At 47.1% G+C, this 16,116-nt stretch overlaps 1 protein-coding gene across 1 annotated transcript in view; it reads right to left on the bottom strand.

Annotated features, from left to right (window-relative positions):
- Positions 1–16,116, bottom strand: part of OBSCN (obscurin, cytoskeletal calmodulin and titin-interacting RhoGEF) — a 183,147-nt gene that overhangs the window by 2,588 nt on the left and 164,443 nt on the right. The window contains 12 exon segments of the mRNA XM_027695511.1: positions 192–267; positions 530–753; positions 1,359–1,598; positions 2,856–2,976; positions 4,235–4,405; positions 6,704–6,826; positions 7,246–7,413; positions 7,532–7,642; positions 9,011–9,133; positions 9,722–13,310; positions 14,441–14,518; positions 15,306–15,351. Of these exon segments, the coding sequence (XP_027551312.1) occupies positions 192–267; positions 530–753; positions 1,359–1,598; positions 2,856–2,976; positions 4,235–4,405; positions 6,704–6,826; positions 7,246–7,413; positions 7,532–7,642; positions 9,011–9,133; positions 9,722–13,310; positions 14,441–14,518; positions 15,306–15,351 (5,070 nt within the window).

Genomic DNA, 16,116 nt, shown 5'->3' with positions numbered 1-16,116 from the left:
ACAGCCAGCTCCATCCCTTCCATCCCACAGCCAGCTCCATCCCCTCCATCCCACAGCCTTCCTTGGCATTGCCAAGGAGAGTTGGCACAACTGATGTCAATTCTCTGAGTCAATGCATCTCCCCTGACTGGTGACTCAGGAATTGTGGTTTTAAGGCTGTTCACAGGGCAGGGAAGGACAGACTGACTTACATGATGAAGGCTGTGATTCCGATGGACCAAATATCAGTCTGTGGGAGGGCTCCTTGCTCTGTCAGCAGTTCTGGAGCTGGAAAAGCAAACTGGTGTGAGCCCAGCTCTGCTCCAACACACTGAGAGCAGCACAAAGGCAGTGGGTATTTTTGCTGCCTTCCCAGGAGTGAAGAAGAAGCAGCTCCCGGGACAGGGAGCTGGTTGAGGTAAGACACCTTTGTAGGTGCTGTTTGCAGTGAAACCTTGAGGACCTCAGGCCGGGTGGCAGCAGTGCTTGATCTCTGAGCCCTGGACCCCTGGATGCCCACTGGAGCAGTGTGACTGAACTCTGTACTCACCCATGGTTTCGACATAGTCCATGCACTTGTCCATGGTAATGACTTTGTCTTGTGTGTAGAACTGTGCGTTCCCAAAATCCAGGAGTTTCAGCAGGTTGGGCTCGGTGATGATCATGTTCTCAGACCTGAGATCCAGGTGCAGGATGTCGTGGGCATGGAGGTACTCGGTGGCACTGAGGATCTGCCACAGGTAGTCCCGGACCTCCACCTCGGAGTACGATGTCCTGGTGGGAGAAAGGACAGCTCTGTTTTCTATTCCTTATCTCCATTCCCAAGAATGCTTTTCTACACCCCTGGATGTTTAATCCCATCAGGCCCTTGAGAGTCAAGAGGAAACAACTCTTCATTTAGCAAATCTGTTGTGTATGGGGAGGCCAACCCATCCTGTGAGTCAAATTTACAGATGCAAAAAGTGTAGGAGGTTGTAGAGCTGCGTGTCAGAGAAAGCAGTGGGTTGGGCAGAAATCAAAATGCAGATCTGATGCCCACCATTGCCTCTCTTTTAACCACAGGCTTTCATCAGATCCATTTTATGACATTCTAAGAAACAATGTGGAGGAGAAACGAGATTTTCTGAGTAACCTCATGTTGTGGGAGATGGGATTTCATATCAACTACTGTAAACTGCTTTCAGTGTCTCAACTGGCGGCCCTGATTTAGTTCCCTTATAGGGAACTAAAGTAATTTTTGAATCTCTCAGGATGCTGCAGAACAAATCCCATGTGCAATGACAGCACACTGGAATTGATGGAGAGGGATGATCCATTTTGTCAGGAGAAAGCAATAGGTGTTTTCCAGCCCTGAGTGGAAAACCCTTCCATGTTCTTACCGTAGTGCCAAGGAGTGGAGCAGCTCTGGTCCCACACACATCTCCTGGATCAACACCAAGTGCCGTGGGCTGACATAGGCTCCCTTCAGCTGGGCTATGTTTGTGTGGTGGAGCTTCCTCAGGACCTGGTACTCCAGGAGCACAGTCTGCTTGTCCTCTTGCCAGTAAGGGATGATTTTTGCAGCCAAAGCCTTGCCACTCACTTTCTCCCTGCACTGCCGGACGATGCTGAATCGCCCCCTGGTACAAAGGAACACAAAGGGACATTAAACTTCTCTGCTGCTCCTGGAGGAGCCAGGAACTTCTGTTCTTTAAAAGCACCAGGATCCCATGCTGTGTTTTTCATCCACAACCAATGGGGAGTTATTGCATCCATTGTCACAGTTTGCACATCCTCCTGTGTCTCTAAATGGTACAGTCACTTTAAATTCCAGGAGTGAGAGCTTAACTCCTTTGGAGAGAGAGAAGGAGAGAGCAAGAGAATTACTCCTTGTTGGCAACAGAAGTTAGTGCCTCTCTTCTAGGCAGAGAAAGTTGCATCCCAACCCCCTGACTGAAACTGGTACCTGCAAAGGCTGATGCAGCAAGGACAGGAAACTCTGTTAGCCCTGGGCTCACTTCACGAGATATCAAGTGACTGCCCTGCTGCCCAGTTGTGATAGGACAAGGGGTGATGGTTTTAAACTAAGAGAGCTGATTTAGACAGGATATAAGGATGAATTTTTATACAATGAGGGTATAAAACATTGGCACTGGTTGCCCAGAGAGGTATGAGATGCCTCATCCCTGGAAATGTTCAAGGTCACATTGGATGGGGCTCTGAGCAAGTTGACCTGGTTGAAAATGTCCCTGCTTGTTGCAAGGGGGTTGGACTAGATGACCTTCAAAGGTCCCTTCCAACCCAGACTATTCTATGATTCTACGACCCTTTTGCTCTCCACAAAAGGGAGAGCTGAGACAGTGACACTTGCTGAGCAGCACATTTATAAATGTGACTTTTCTAAACTCCAGCCACATAGAATCATAAAATCATAGAAACACAGAATCCTAGCATGGTTTGGGTTAGAAGGGACCTTAGAAACCATCTAGTTCCACCCCCTGCCATGGGCAGGGACACCTCCCATCCTCCCAGGTTGCTCCAAGCCCCATCCAACCTGGCCTTGGACACTTCCAGGGATGGGGCAGCCACAGCTTTTCTGGGCAACCTGTGCCAGGGCCTCATTATCCTCACAATAAAGAATTTATTCCTAATATCTGATCTAACCCTGCTCTCTCTCACTCTGAAGCCATTCCCTGTTGTCCTATCACTCCATGCTCTTGTAAATAGTCCCTCTCCACCTTCCTTGTAAATCCCTTCAGGTCCTGGAAAGCCACAAATAGCCTCCTCTTTTCCAGGCTGAACAATCCCAATTGTCTCAGCCTTTCCTCATAGGAGAGGTGCTCCATCACACGTGGGATCTCCCTCTGGATCACAGAAAACTCATTTGGATTCTCTACCTTTTGATCTCTGTTTGGAAGGCGTAGGTCTGGTAGGTTGGGAAGGGCTCGGATGGTGTGATTATTTCACTCTCTTCCTCAGTAGCAGGTGCTGGGATGTCCTGCGTTGCAGCACGAAGCTCTGCAGAGAAAAAGGGACAGGAATTACGTGGGAAAACAGCTCTGTGTGGAAAAAAGCTTCACTATCTATGAACAACAGCAAAGGCAACAGCAGAGCTTTCTCCTGGTGACTCTGCAGCCTGAATCCCAGCTGTGGCACCCAGTGCTGCTGGAATGCAACAGATCCTGCTCTTTCCACCCAGAAATTCCCTGATGTGGCCACTCCAGGCAGTATGAGATGCACTATATATTATGTGCTGTGATATATCAAACATCTGAGCCACTGGTTCACATCTCCTCACATAACGAGTCACCAGGTCTCAGCAAGACACTGACAGAGAACTAGAAACTTCTTTTGGGTGGATATTTCAGGGCAGCAGCTGAAACTTTTTGCTCTGGTTCTGGTGTGTGGTTGTGTCCAAGCGCTCCCTGAAACACTAAATCATCTCTTTAAAGCATCTGCTTGGAAATGCTGGACACATTGAGATACCCTGATGAATCCTGGACCAAGGGAAAGCAGAGGATTTAAGGTGAGTTAAAAATATCTCTGTGAACTGATTTTTACAGAGCAATCCTCTCCACTGGGAGGAAATTGTAGTTAGACCATCCTTCTATTTCTTGGCAGAAAGGATGCTTTGTTACAAGGATATGTTTGCTGTGGGATTAAGGATTTCTTAATTTTAAAAACATATGAGTTGTACAATGCAGTCAAACAAGTGAAAAAAAATAGTAAATTGGGCTTTGTTTACTTCAGAGACAAAACACAGCTGGAAAATTCATCACAGAAGGACAATAATTCCCAAAGGAAAACACCAGAATAGAGACCTTAATTACTGAATTTAGGATTTAGTCCATAATATAGAGCAGGTCCAGGGCTTTCACCAGTGGCAGATTTATATCAAGAGATAAATGCCTCCAGCCACACATTTATGGTCCAAGACCCATTTCTTCATCATCTTTAATCAAACCTGAGTGTGTCTTCAACAGGTAATCTTCAGTTCCCAGGTTTTAATTTTATTTTTAAATTTTATATATATTTACATATAGTTTCTATTTACATAATGTTATTTTCTTATTGGGTTTTCTGATATATTTATACATATTCCCCTGTGTCCAGAATTAGAAAATAATGCAATTTTAGATAGAAAAACCCTAAACCACCCTGAGCCAAGTGGAACTGGCCTTGGTTCACTTGCTCTTGACTTCTGGGCCCATGTCTAAAAGGGTGCAGTGGTTTTGATGCAGGAAGATCCTGATGGTTTCTCGGGGTTTGATCTTACCCATTGGATCCTTCCCAGTGATTTTCACGCTGGCAGAGGGGTCGCTGTAGGGGCCCATTCCTGCTTTGCTGGTGCAGGCAATCCTGAAGTGGTAGATAAACCCCTTGGGCAGATTTTTGGCATAGTAGCAGCAGTCAGCGAGGTCAGAAGCCAGAGTTGTCCACTCCCCATCTTAACCAAGGAAAGAGAGAAAAGACATCGGGACTCAATTATGATGATCTCACTGGGTTGTGGCTTTTTTGAGGTTTTGGGTTTTATTGTTGGTTTTTTTTTTCACCAGCTTTACTTATGTGCTGGCAATATGAAGAAAAAAGGCTCATTCCAATCCCCTAACTTTCTGTGATTCTCTGAATCTTGTAGAGTGAAAGAAAAACCAACTTGCTATGGCCAACTTTTGTGCGTGGTGACACTCACTGTCCCTGTGTTACTCTGCTCTGAAATCAGCTGCTTTACATCTGACAAGTCCAAGTTGTGCCAGTATTCTGACACAGGAATGGGGAACCTTTCCTGTGTGCTTTCTGTTTATCTAATTCCTGCACCAATCTCTAATGCAAATATCCACCAAGAACTCCAAACAGAACCCCCAGCTAAATCACTGATTTGTTTTTCCTTTTGGCCCTGTCCTGAATCCAGCTGAGACCATGAGGATTCCTGGACAGAACTATCCACTAACACTCTCCATGCAAAACCAGTGTTTGAAATGTAGGCAGTTTTACTCAGCTTTTATGAAATTCAGATGATTTCTCAGGGTACTGAAATTGCAGATACATTCTGGACTCATAATTTATGGGACTAAGGTGGGAAGGAGAAAATCACCAGCAAACATTTAACGACCTTTCATTTCAGATATTGCTGTGTCTCATGTTTTGCTGCTGTGCTCAAGGCTGAACTCAACTCCTTTCTACTGCCTGAGATTAAACCTGTCCTTTCACTCAAATAAACACTTCTGGAGGCCTCAAACCTTTAAATAAGCAGTAATTCACCGCCCAAACCCAAAGTATTGATGACTTTCCAGGGTACTGGCTGAATTTAGGGATGTGTTTGTATAAGAAGGAGCAGATACAGCTTGGAAATAGAGAAAAGTGTCTGCAGAAGCAGCTGGCAAAAGCCTGTTGTGAAGTCATGGATAAAACAAGGAATTTTTTCCTGTTTACCTTAATCCTCCTGTGTTCAGGAACTTTGCATGTTCCTGCTAAATACACAGAATGCAATGGAAGATTAGAGATGCCACTTCCTGGTTTTCTTCCTAATTGGAACAACTTGTGTTTCTATCCTCCACAAAGTGTGTCCTATTGTTGTGTCAGAAAGGAATAACAAAAAGAAAGTGGCGTCCTCGGAGAAAAAGTGACTCACAGCAGCTCCAGAGGGAAAAGGCTGAAAACTGCCTATGCCCATGCTAATCCAGAAGGGAGTGTTTGTATATCTGGGGAATTAGATGAGGGAACATGGAGCAGCTGAATCCAAAGGGCTGTGTTTGTGTGACTGCAGAAGGCATTGCTGTCAGACATCACATTCGTAGTAACGACAGCAAAGCAGTCCCAGGAGAGATGGAACAGGCTTGGGGATTTGGTTCAAAGCTTTTGTAACTAAACAGGAAAACATCCACTTTTGACAAGGGCACATAGTGACAGGACGAGGGGGAATGGCTTTAAACTGTAAGAGGGGAGATTTAGATCAGATGTCAGGAAGAAATTCTTCCCTGTGAGGGTGGGGAGGCCCTGGCACAGGTTGCCCAGAGAAGCTGTGGCTGCCCCATCCCTGGAAGTGTCCAAGGCCAGGTTGGACAGGGCTTGGAGCAACCTGGGCTAGTGGGAGGTGTCCCTGCCCATGGCAGGGGGTGGGACTGGATGGTCTTTAGGTCCCTTTCCAACCCAAACTTTTTTATAATTCCATGATTCTATGATTCACTGATTTCCTTAAGCTCTGGACCAACCCTTGCAAGAGAACATCAAAGGGGTGATGCAGTAGTGCCAAAATTTGGGTATTTATTCTGGCTGTTTGTCCTGAGCTTCCTCCATAACCAATGGGAAAAGAAAGCATGGTTGTTTAGCAGAGGATGAACTCCCTTTTTGACACATCACCTTCCTCCACAACAGACTGTCCAGAAAGCCTGGATATAGGATGATGTTGTTTGCTGGGCATTATTAATGTATAATTTTGCCAAATTACTCAAGGCTGTGTATCAGGCACCAACCAGGCATTTTCTTCTGTAGCTGCTCACTTTTTGGTCTTAACTTTCGTGTCACCTAGTTTGAGTCACACTTCAGCAAAGCTTTGGTATGAGGATGCATATTTATTTAGCCCAACACTTAACTTTCAGATGGCTGAATGATGGCTGTACAGATTTCATTCCTAACTCAAAACTAGGGAGTTAATCAGGCTGTTCCTGAATAAAAGTAAAATATCCAGCTGGTGAAGGGATCACACAAACCAAGATGTTCCCTGTGAGGTGTAAGGACAGCATTTTACCTTCACTCTTGCACTGGATGGTGTAATGGACAGGGGTGTTGGTCTCCACAGGTTTCCAGACCACCTGCACTCCATCCTTGTAGACTTCCACCATGTCAGGGGGTGGAGGGCTGGGAGGAACCTCTGTTGAGAGGAGGCACAAAACCCAGGGACTGTTAAGAGCAGCACTGCTGTGAATCAAAACCCTAACCCAGCATGTCTCGGTTACAGATATTTTTATATATATATATATATATATATGTATATGTTTTATATGTAGATATAGGCACCCACTTAGAGAAACAGCAATTTAACCCAACCTTAATTTAAACTCAGTATTAAAGTTTTGTCTTGGAGGGCTCTGGATCCAGAAGAGTGAAGAAGAGGGAATGAACCCTGCAATATGTGCCACACTACCAGACAGCAAAGGCTGTGGACTACAGCAAGGGAGAGATTGTCCTCTGCACCTCCCTGCAGAAATCTCACCTCAAAGGTATTTACAGGTCACATTTTGGGGCAGAATTATTTATAACACCTGCTTCTGTAGCTGCTTCTCCTCTTACCTGCTTTTCTTATGACACAAGAGGTGGATGCCGAGCCCAGGGAGTTTGTGGCCACACAGGTGTAAATACCAAAATCCTCAGGATTAACAGAGAGAATAGTTAAGAGCTGGAAGTGTTTGAGGGTGGATGAGATGAGGATCCGGCTGCTGCTCTGGACAGGGATCCCGTCTGAAAAGCGGAAGGTAGGAGAGATAAGCACCCTGAAAATTGATTCCAAGGTGTCTAAACCCCTCCCTGCACCCCTGTCCCAGAGGTCAGGGACTCCCTGGAGGGATGGCAGTGTCACCTCTGAACCAGCTGATGTGCAGGGAGGAGTGAGCTGCCGTCCGGCACGACAGCGTCACGCACTGTCCCACGGCAGCAGCCTGGTCCATGAGCTCATCAGTGAAGGATGGGGCTGTAGGAGAGAGGAAAAAACATCAATTCAGAATAGCCAGGAGAGTTATGTGGAAAACAAATGCATGCAGGACGTCAGAAAACCTTTCTAATTGTTCAAGAACATTTCTGGTTCTTGCTTTGTCATCCTTTTGACCACCCGTCAGAGAACACCCTGGGCATTGAGCACAGGCGCAGGAGCCCCAGGGACACAGTGTGACTGCTCATACAAGATCACCCAGATGGATCTTGGGAAGTCCATAGGGAATACCTGCATTGCCCAGCCCTGCTGGTACAGCTGAGGCAGCAGAAAAGCTCAGAGCAGAGAGAAATCATGTCACAGCAAGAGTGTTCCCCTGGCCGAGCCAAAATGTGGGGGCAAAACTAAATGATGGTATTTCAAGGATGAGGGGATCAAATAGGACAAGAGGAAATGGCCTCCAGTTGCAGCAGGGGAGGGTTAGATTGGATATTAGGGAAACTATCTTCATGGAAAGGGTCATCATGGATTGGAACAGGCTGCCCAGGGCGGTGGTGGAGTCACCACCCCTGGAGGGATTTAAAAGACATGTGGATGTGGCACTTGGGGACAGGGTTTACTGATGACCTTGGCAGAGCTGGGGAATGGTTGGACTCAATGATCTTAGAGGTCTTTGCCAACCTAAATGATTCCATGATCAAGACAACGTAAGAAGAGAGAAGCAGAGATGAAAGATGGATATGAAAGGAGGAAAAACCCCACAGAGCATCAAATCTGCTCCTGCCTCCATGGCAAAGGGGGAGCTCATGTTTTCTTCTGTGCTACTCCAGGGGTTTTTTCTCCCCCGTTGCCAGGAGCTGCCAGCCTCCCACACTTGCCCTTCCCAGTGTTTGCCTGGGCTCTGCTAAGTGCTGGGACATTAGTCTGACCTTGGGAAATGCTCCTGATAAGAGTCAAGGGGAAACTTGTCTGGGAAAAAGCAAGTTCAGCTTCACTGATGCACCACGTGGTGCTGCCCCATTATTTTTCATTCCATAGCTCTGTAACAGCATGTCTGGACTTAACACATCCATTCAGGACTGGAGCATAGGAATTCACAGTTCCCTGCCTCTGCCTTCCCACCCATGGATACTCCTTTTATTCTCTTTCTATCCTACACCTGGATTTTATTCCTTTGCAGTGGCTTCCTGGAATGGCTCCAATTTGCAAACAATGCCATGACAGGTTTTTATCAAGGTCCTAGTTGTGATGTAAACAGAGGAGACTGGCCCATGTTACATGAGTTGGTCCAGGTCATCTCCAGACCATCACTGCAGATCCATCCTTAGAAACTGGCCTCACACAGCACTGGGATTTTCATTACTGACACTTCATGCTAAAACAAACCACTGGCTTGTGCCACAGCAATACCTTTCTCCTTTGGCATGAGGCTTGGCAACTTGAATGAGGAGAGTGCTGACTTCCTCTTCAGAGATCCTTCAGCCCCCATTAACAGCTCTTTTTCTGCTGCCTCACTTCCCAGCTCACCAAACTCTGTTTTGAGAAAGGATGAGAAGTCATTCAAGGCCACCCTTCTCCCCGTGGCATCAATTTACAGTGACAGCTCCTCCATTCACACATAAACAGCTCATCACTCACAGGTTCCCTTATTAACCAGCCTTCAGTCAGCAGGGAAGGCTGTGACAGCTGTGACAAACACAACAGTGTCCTGGAAGAACAGGGAATATCTAGGGATGGCAGAGAAGAAAGGACAGATCCCGATGTCCAATAACCAGGGTGACTTCACCAGCTTCTCCCAGTCACTTTATTTTTTTGAGATTCACCATGGTCAGATGATAACTGCAGCAAGGAAAACATCACCCAGTCCTGGTCTGCTTTTGTGCAACTTCAGACAGGGGAATTTGAGCCCCTTCCATCAGTGGATTAACCCATCTGCCTCTGCAGTGGAGTAACCCAGTAACAGAGGGGTAGTGCTGGAGCTGGAAACTGCTGATTTCATAACCTGCCACGGCCAGTTTTACAACCCCAGTCTAACCACAGCCTCAGATAAAATGAAAAGGCAGCTTTATCAGAGCCTAGTTATAGCAGAAAATCTATGAAGGAGCAGAGTGAAATACTTACCTTCCTCTGCCTCTGGCTCAGGAGATGTCTTTCCTTTTAGGATTCTTGAAATATGGGCAACAGAAGCCTTTACTTTCTTCTTCAGACTCTGCTCCACTGACAGCTCCATGGAATGAGACCTTGCATATGGCTTAAAGAGTCCTGGCTTGGTGTGGAAAGAGCTTTTCTGCTTCCCACTGGAGTCCTTTTGGGAGCTATACATTTCTTTATGGCTCTCTGGCCCTTTCCCCATGGCTACTAAGTGAGCTGCCTTTGAGTCCTCAGATATTTCCAAACGGTTCTTCCTGTTCTTGTCCTCTGCCTGCTCCCTGATGCACAGCCTCTTATCCTTGTGCAGATGCCCTGCAGGAGGGGACCTCGCCCTTTCACCGAGAGGAATAAACCGTCTATGGACTGGCTTGGGCGAAGGCTTCTTGTAGCTCAGAAATTCAAACGGAAAATAGACAATGTCGTACAAGTCAGAGAAGTTCAAGTAGGCAGGTTCCACCTCTGAGATGTCAAATTTTTGAGGGCCGCTGCCAGTGCTGGGGGTTTCATCTGACAGGTCTTTGATTTTCACCAGAGACACTTCTGGGTGTTTCCCGGTGTCCTTGGTCACTGACACCTGACTGGGTCTTTTCCCAGTGTCCAAGCTCTCTGTTGAGGAAACACTGGCTCGGCTGGAAGGGGGGCTCTCAAACGCCAAGTCCTCCAGGTGTTCACACTCATGAGGAACTGTCTGTGCTCCCTGCCCTTCCAGTACCTCTAACTCCTCACTCACAGCGAGGTAGGGTTCTTCAAGGTCATCCTGCTCAAAGACTTCCCCTCTTTCACCCTGTTTTACAGAAGGGGAGGAGGTGTCCATGGGTGCTTGGCTACCTGGGCCTCTGTAGAACACCTGTGTGGGAGGAGAGATGTGCTTTCTGCTCTCCTTCTCTCCAGAAACTGACTCTGCCCAAACATTCATCTCTTCAGAGAGGGAAACCATCTCGTCCACCAAGCCCTCCAGCACAGCAGACTCCTCATCACTGTAAAAGGAAGACCTGTGATGTGACCGCTCCTGACGGCGATCCCTGCGGAGCGACGGTGGGACAGCTTTTCCAGCGTCACATCTTCCACTTTCTAAGGCAACACCTCCACCCTCACCATGGACCTTTGGATATTCCTCGTATTCTACTTCATAGGCTGAAGCTGGAGCACCTTCTGGTTGTGCAGCAGTTAATGCACCCCCCAGACCATCAGAAATCCCCGCACCGGGACTGGCAGCCCTGTGCTGCTCCAACTCCCGATGTCCAGCCTTGGGGAAAGGAGCAGACGTGGTCTGTGCAGTTGCTGGGCTTCCACTTGCTGTCACAGCAGATCTCACCTCGCTGTGAAGGGATGGATGTTCTCGTTTTTCCTTCTGACAGACTGAAGGGAGAGCAGTGCTTTGGGAGGACACTGTTCCCGCTGTGTGTCTGCTCTCTGGAACAGCACGGCCTTCAGGAACCTTCTGGGGTTTGGCTCCTTCATGGGCCAAGCTGGGAACAACCTCTGTGACAGCAGAGCTTTCACTCCTCAGAGCAGCAAACCTCCCCTTGCTGTGAGCTGGCCCTTCCCTTTCAGCCCGTGCTCCATCGGAGATTGGACTCAGCACTGACTGTGGTGATGGGACTTTGGGAACAGCGAGGTGCCCTCCTTTCAGGCTGGCTGATGCTGTGAGTCCATGAACAGGAGCCTTCCCGTGAGCTTGGCTTCCACCAGCAAGGGCTGATGGTGGAGTGACTCCTGTCACACCCAGCCCTTCCTCCTCCAGGACAGCAGATCTCACCTCTTTGCGGGTCTTCACCTTCTGAGGAGCCCCTTCACCAGCTGTGAGGGCACCTGGCCGCTTGCCCAGCGAGACAGGAGCTGCTGGAACACTTTTCTCGGGAAGTTCCTGACTTTTATCTTTATGTACTGGAAGTGAATCGGTCTCTGTCTGTTCTGCTGGAACAGCAGAGCTTTCATGCTCCATGAGTTCAGACTCGGCAACGCCATGAGCAGAAGTCTTTTCACCTGAATGTTTCTGCCTTTTGTCCTTCCAAGGTGGAACTGGGGCTGTCCTTTTGATCAGCAACGTTCCACCTTTTTGATCCAGGTGGATGTCAGTGCTGTGAGCAGACTCCTGGGGCACATAGACACCTCCCTTACTCGTGGGAGGTGACTCAGAGGTGGCCTCTGACTGTGTCAGGGTTGGAATGGACTCTTTGCCCTCCTGAAAAGTGATGTCAGAGGAAGATTTACCCTCCATGCCCTCATGTTTTTGGGCTGCTGATGCAGTTGTGTCTGAGCACTGGGCAGTCAGAATGGGGCTTTTGCCTTCCAAATCTTCAACATCCTCCTCAATCTCAGTAGCTTTTGACTTCTTCAGTAAAGGTTTCCTATTTTCACTCCTGTGAGGTGACACTGGAAGTCCCTCAGCCTGTTGCATAAAAGCAGCTGGGCACCCATCACCCTCACAATGTGTGGAAGGAGAGGGCTTCTCTCCTGAACAATCCTTGCTGGCTCTCCTGACTTCCTCCTGCTTTGATGTGTCTACAGAACATCCTTTGCCAGGCCCTGCAGAAATGTCACAGTGGTCACTGCCTTCAGGGCAGCTCTCCTGGGACAGGACATCACAGTCTTCTTCCAAAATATCTTGTTCCCTCAGTGACCTCGAGGCTCTCAGCCTGTAGTCGTCCAGGGAACGGCTCCTGCTGGCACCAGCAATGGCAGGATGTGGTGGTTTCCTGGCAGTGTCAAACGAAGCTGATTTGGTCAAGGATCCCAGCAGGCTTTCCCTGCGATCGTCTCCTTCCTCTTCCTCTTCCAGTTCAAACTGCTCCAGGAGGGGCTCACGGAGACCACTGAGGGGCACCTTCGAATATCCACCTTTCCGGAAAGTCCTCCTGGCTCTGTCCAGGTGCCTCCTGAGCTCCCTGCCTGGTGAGGAAGGTGGCCTTGCAGGGAGCTCTGTTGCTTGGCTGTAGAAAGTGCTTTTGATGACGCTCTGCCTGGGCACAAAGGCAGATGGCTTTTCTGTGCCATCCCCAGCCTTTTCAATTCTCTCCTGATCAGCTAAAGACATGTCTGGTTTTCCCTTCTGACCTGGATGTGATGTGCTTTCCGTGGAAGCCCTCACGGATGAAGGCTCAGCAGCACCGCTCCTTTGGGATGGCTCCGCTCTTTCGCCTCGAACACTGGGATGGAGCCCCTCCTCTTTCTCCTGGAAAACACTGGCCATGAGCTCTTTGCTTTCTGTGGGTGATTTGTCCCCCACCTCAGCCTTCATGGAAGCATATTTCCTCCTCATGGGTTTTACTGGAGGGACTGGTGCCTTGGAGTGCTTCTGCTCACTTGAACGTTTTGGAGGCTCCCGATAACTTGGTGCATCAAACACGGGCAAGTGCAGCTCCGGGGTGGAGCCAAAGTGCCTCTTCTTGGGGAAATTCGAGTTCTCATTGTCTGAAGAGGAGCCACTGGTACTGGATGAAGTGCTTTCCTCAATGAGGTGTCGGGAGATGGCCAAGGAGGTGTTGTCGTGGGTCCTTTCCAGGATTTCTGGGATAGATCTCATTACCAGGATGGATTTGTAGCACATCAGAGACCGCTGGGGAGCCAAACAAAATACAGCACAGTGAGACAGAGATATGGTGGGAGGATGGCAAAGCAAACATACCCAAATGAACTCCTGAACTCCTAATTACCTCACCCACGAGTTTAATTACACACTGCCAACCCTTTGTACATGTCACCAATCCGGGCCTCATTTGCTCTCCAAATCTTCCTCTTCCCTCATTGACAGACGTGAAACTAAATTGACTTCAGGGGACATACTTGCTGCTGTGAACAGGGAAGCAGGAGCCTGCTTGAGATTTCCAAAGTCAATCTGGCCACTCAAAGCAGATGGAAAGGCACTTTTAATGGAAAACATCAGAAGAAAGACTTGCTGGAATCAATGACCTTAAATCCATTGATTCCAGTTCAACCTACAGTGACTTAGGCCAACAGTGCAGGAGGTGGGATTCCTCTGCTCTAACTTCTGCCATGTGAGACATCTCAGTTGAAATTGGGCAGCTGCCCTCCCCTTCCAGCCAGCAGGGAGAAACTGGCATCTTCAGAAGCCAATCAATCCCATCATTTAGAGAACTTCAGGAAAAGAGGCATTTTTGGGAACCTGTCTATAATTCAGCACTGATTCAGTAAAGGCAGCTGAGGGCACCTCAATCAGACACAACCTTGTGTTTTACAGGCACCTGCATGAGACCAAGTGTTTCCCAGGTAGTAAAAGTCTAGATAATTAGTTCCTGACACATCCCTCAACTGCAGCCTCCTGGGTTTACTCCCCATTCACAGCCAAGCTGAGATCTCTGCTGAGCTCTCTGTCCAAGTCCAAAAGACTTTCAAAGATTCAAATGTAAATAAAAATATACATAACAAAAATATAGATTATATATATTATTATAGCTTATTGCATATTAAATATTATTTTATATAATATATAGTATATAGTATATAAGAATATAATATGCAATAAATAATAAATAATAATATATATAATATAATTATACATTATATATTATATATTATATATTATATATTATATATTATATATTATATATTATATGTTAGATAATATATAATATAAATAACCTGTGATACATATTATTATATGGTATATAGATTATTATAGATTATTATATAAATTATATAACAAAAATATAGATAAGGGCAACTCACCTGCCACTTGCTCCGAGCCACAATGAATTTGAGCTGCTTGGTATTAATGAAATGAGCTGCTTCGAGGGGGACATTGTGCTGCCAGGTAGAATGAGAGGAAAATCATTGGTTCAAAAAAACCTGGCTTCATTTCCTAGTAACTCTCTAGGATTCCCTCCTTCCAGAGTTGTTTAATTCAGGAAAGTTACAGTAGACCAAATGCTACAATCCCTTCATAGTTAAATTGCAGACAAAATCAGTGATAAAAGTAACCCTTGTTCAAGACATGTCATTAAATCCTTTTTTTATTGTTAATTTTTAGCTCTTCCCCTTAGTGGCATTTTAATATAAACTATAACTTTGCCCTGCAAAGCCACAGGTTCCTTCCTATTTTGACATGTGATAGGACAAGAGGAAACAGCCTGAAGTTGAACCAGGGGAGGTTTAGTTTGGATATTAGGGAAAATTTCTTCCTGGAAAGGGTAGCCAAGGATTGGAACAGTCTGCCCAGGGCAGGATGGTGGAGTCACCATCCCTGGAAGGATTTAGAAGATGTGGCACTTGGGGATATGGTTTAGTGGTGGCCGTGGCAGTGCTGGGTTAATGGTTGGACTCCACAACCTTAGAGGGCTTTTCCAAATTAAATGATTCCATGTTATATCTGCTCATGTCAGCGGTAAATCTTTATCCTTTGAAAGGAAAGATATCCTGGCATATAAACCTCTTCCTGGGGAGCCAAGCCTGAGCTCCTCTGTGGCACAGAAAATGGGAGACCATGGGAAAAAAATAAACCAGCAAATATCCATCAGCTTTAGGAGCCACCCCTCTAAAGGTCTCTTCCAACCTCATTATTGTAATGACTAATAAAGGACCAGGATAAACTTACCATGAACCACTTGTGGGACAGACAGTCCAAAGCACTAGGCCTGGCTCTGGTAAGAGAACAGGTGGACATTTTAGTAGGAAATCACTTCCAAAGCAACCACAAGATCTTCCTGAAGGTGCTGCTACACATGGACACACTTTGGTGTGTGTCCTCAGGCTGCTGGTTTAGAGCTGAGAAGCCAATGAGGCAGACAGCAGCTTTCAGCCCAAGGTTTCCTTCCCTTGAGGTGAAATAATCCTCATTTTTTCTTTCCCAGATTTCCCCACAGATCCTCAGGAAGAGCCCGTGGCACTCTGTGTGGAGCCTGTTCAAGGGTGTCCAGAGCAGCCCCAAGAGGGACTTTGCCTCTTTAGGTGGCCAGAGAGAAAATAGCTTTGGCAGGAGGCAGAAAGAACAGAAACGAAATTAAAAAGCAAGGGCCTGCAAACCTGCCTTCGAGCCTCCTTTTGTACCTGAAATTGCTTAATGAACATGGTTAATGGTATTTAATTCTCTCATAACTCCCTCTACACCAGTCCTCGCTCTTCCCACTTGTCTGTGTCGTTCCAGAAATTCACCTGCCTGCAGCAGGCAGGGGGTAAGGACATCACCACCCCAATTTGGCAAATATCCAAGCTGTGGTTTGGGTAATGGGGAATAACGAGGAAAAATTAGGGCAGAACATCTCAAAACATCAGTTTGCTACTTTTCTAGAGAATAAGAGCTCTGGTGAGCTGAGATGTGCCCGCTGAGACAGCAACACCCCTGCACGGGGCTGCAGGAAGCACAGGAGGATGCTCACTTGGGATTCAGATAAGGAAGGAATCACAGG

Source organism: Neopelma chrysocephalum, unplaced genomic scaffold, assembly GCF_003984885.1.
Source record: "Neopelma chrysocephalum unplaced genomic scaffold, ASM398488v2 Primary Assembly neopelma1_101, whole genome shotgun sequence".
Classification (NCBI taxonomy): domain Eukaryota; kingdom Metazoa; phylum Chordata; class Aves; order Passeriformes; family Pipridae; genus Neopelma; species Neopelma chrysocephalum.
The sequence above is the reverse complement of the archived record's forward strand: the minus strand, read 5'-3'. Positions and strand labels throughout refer to the sequence as shown.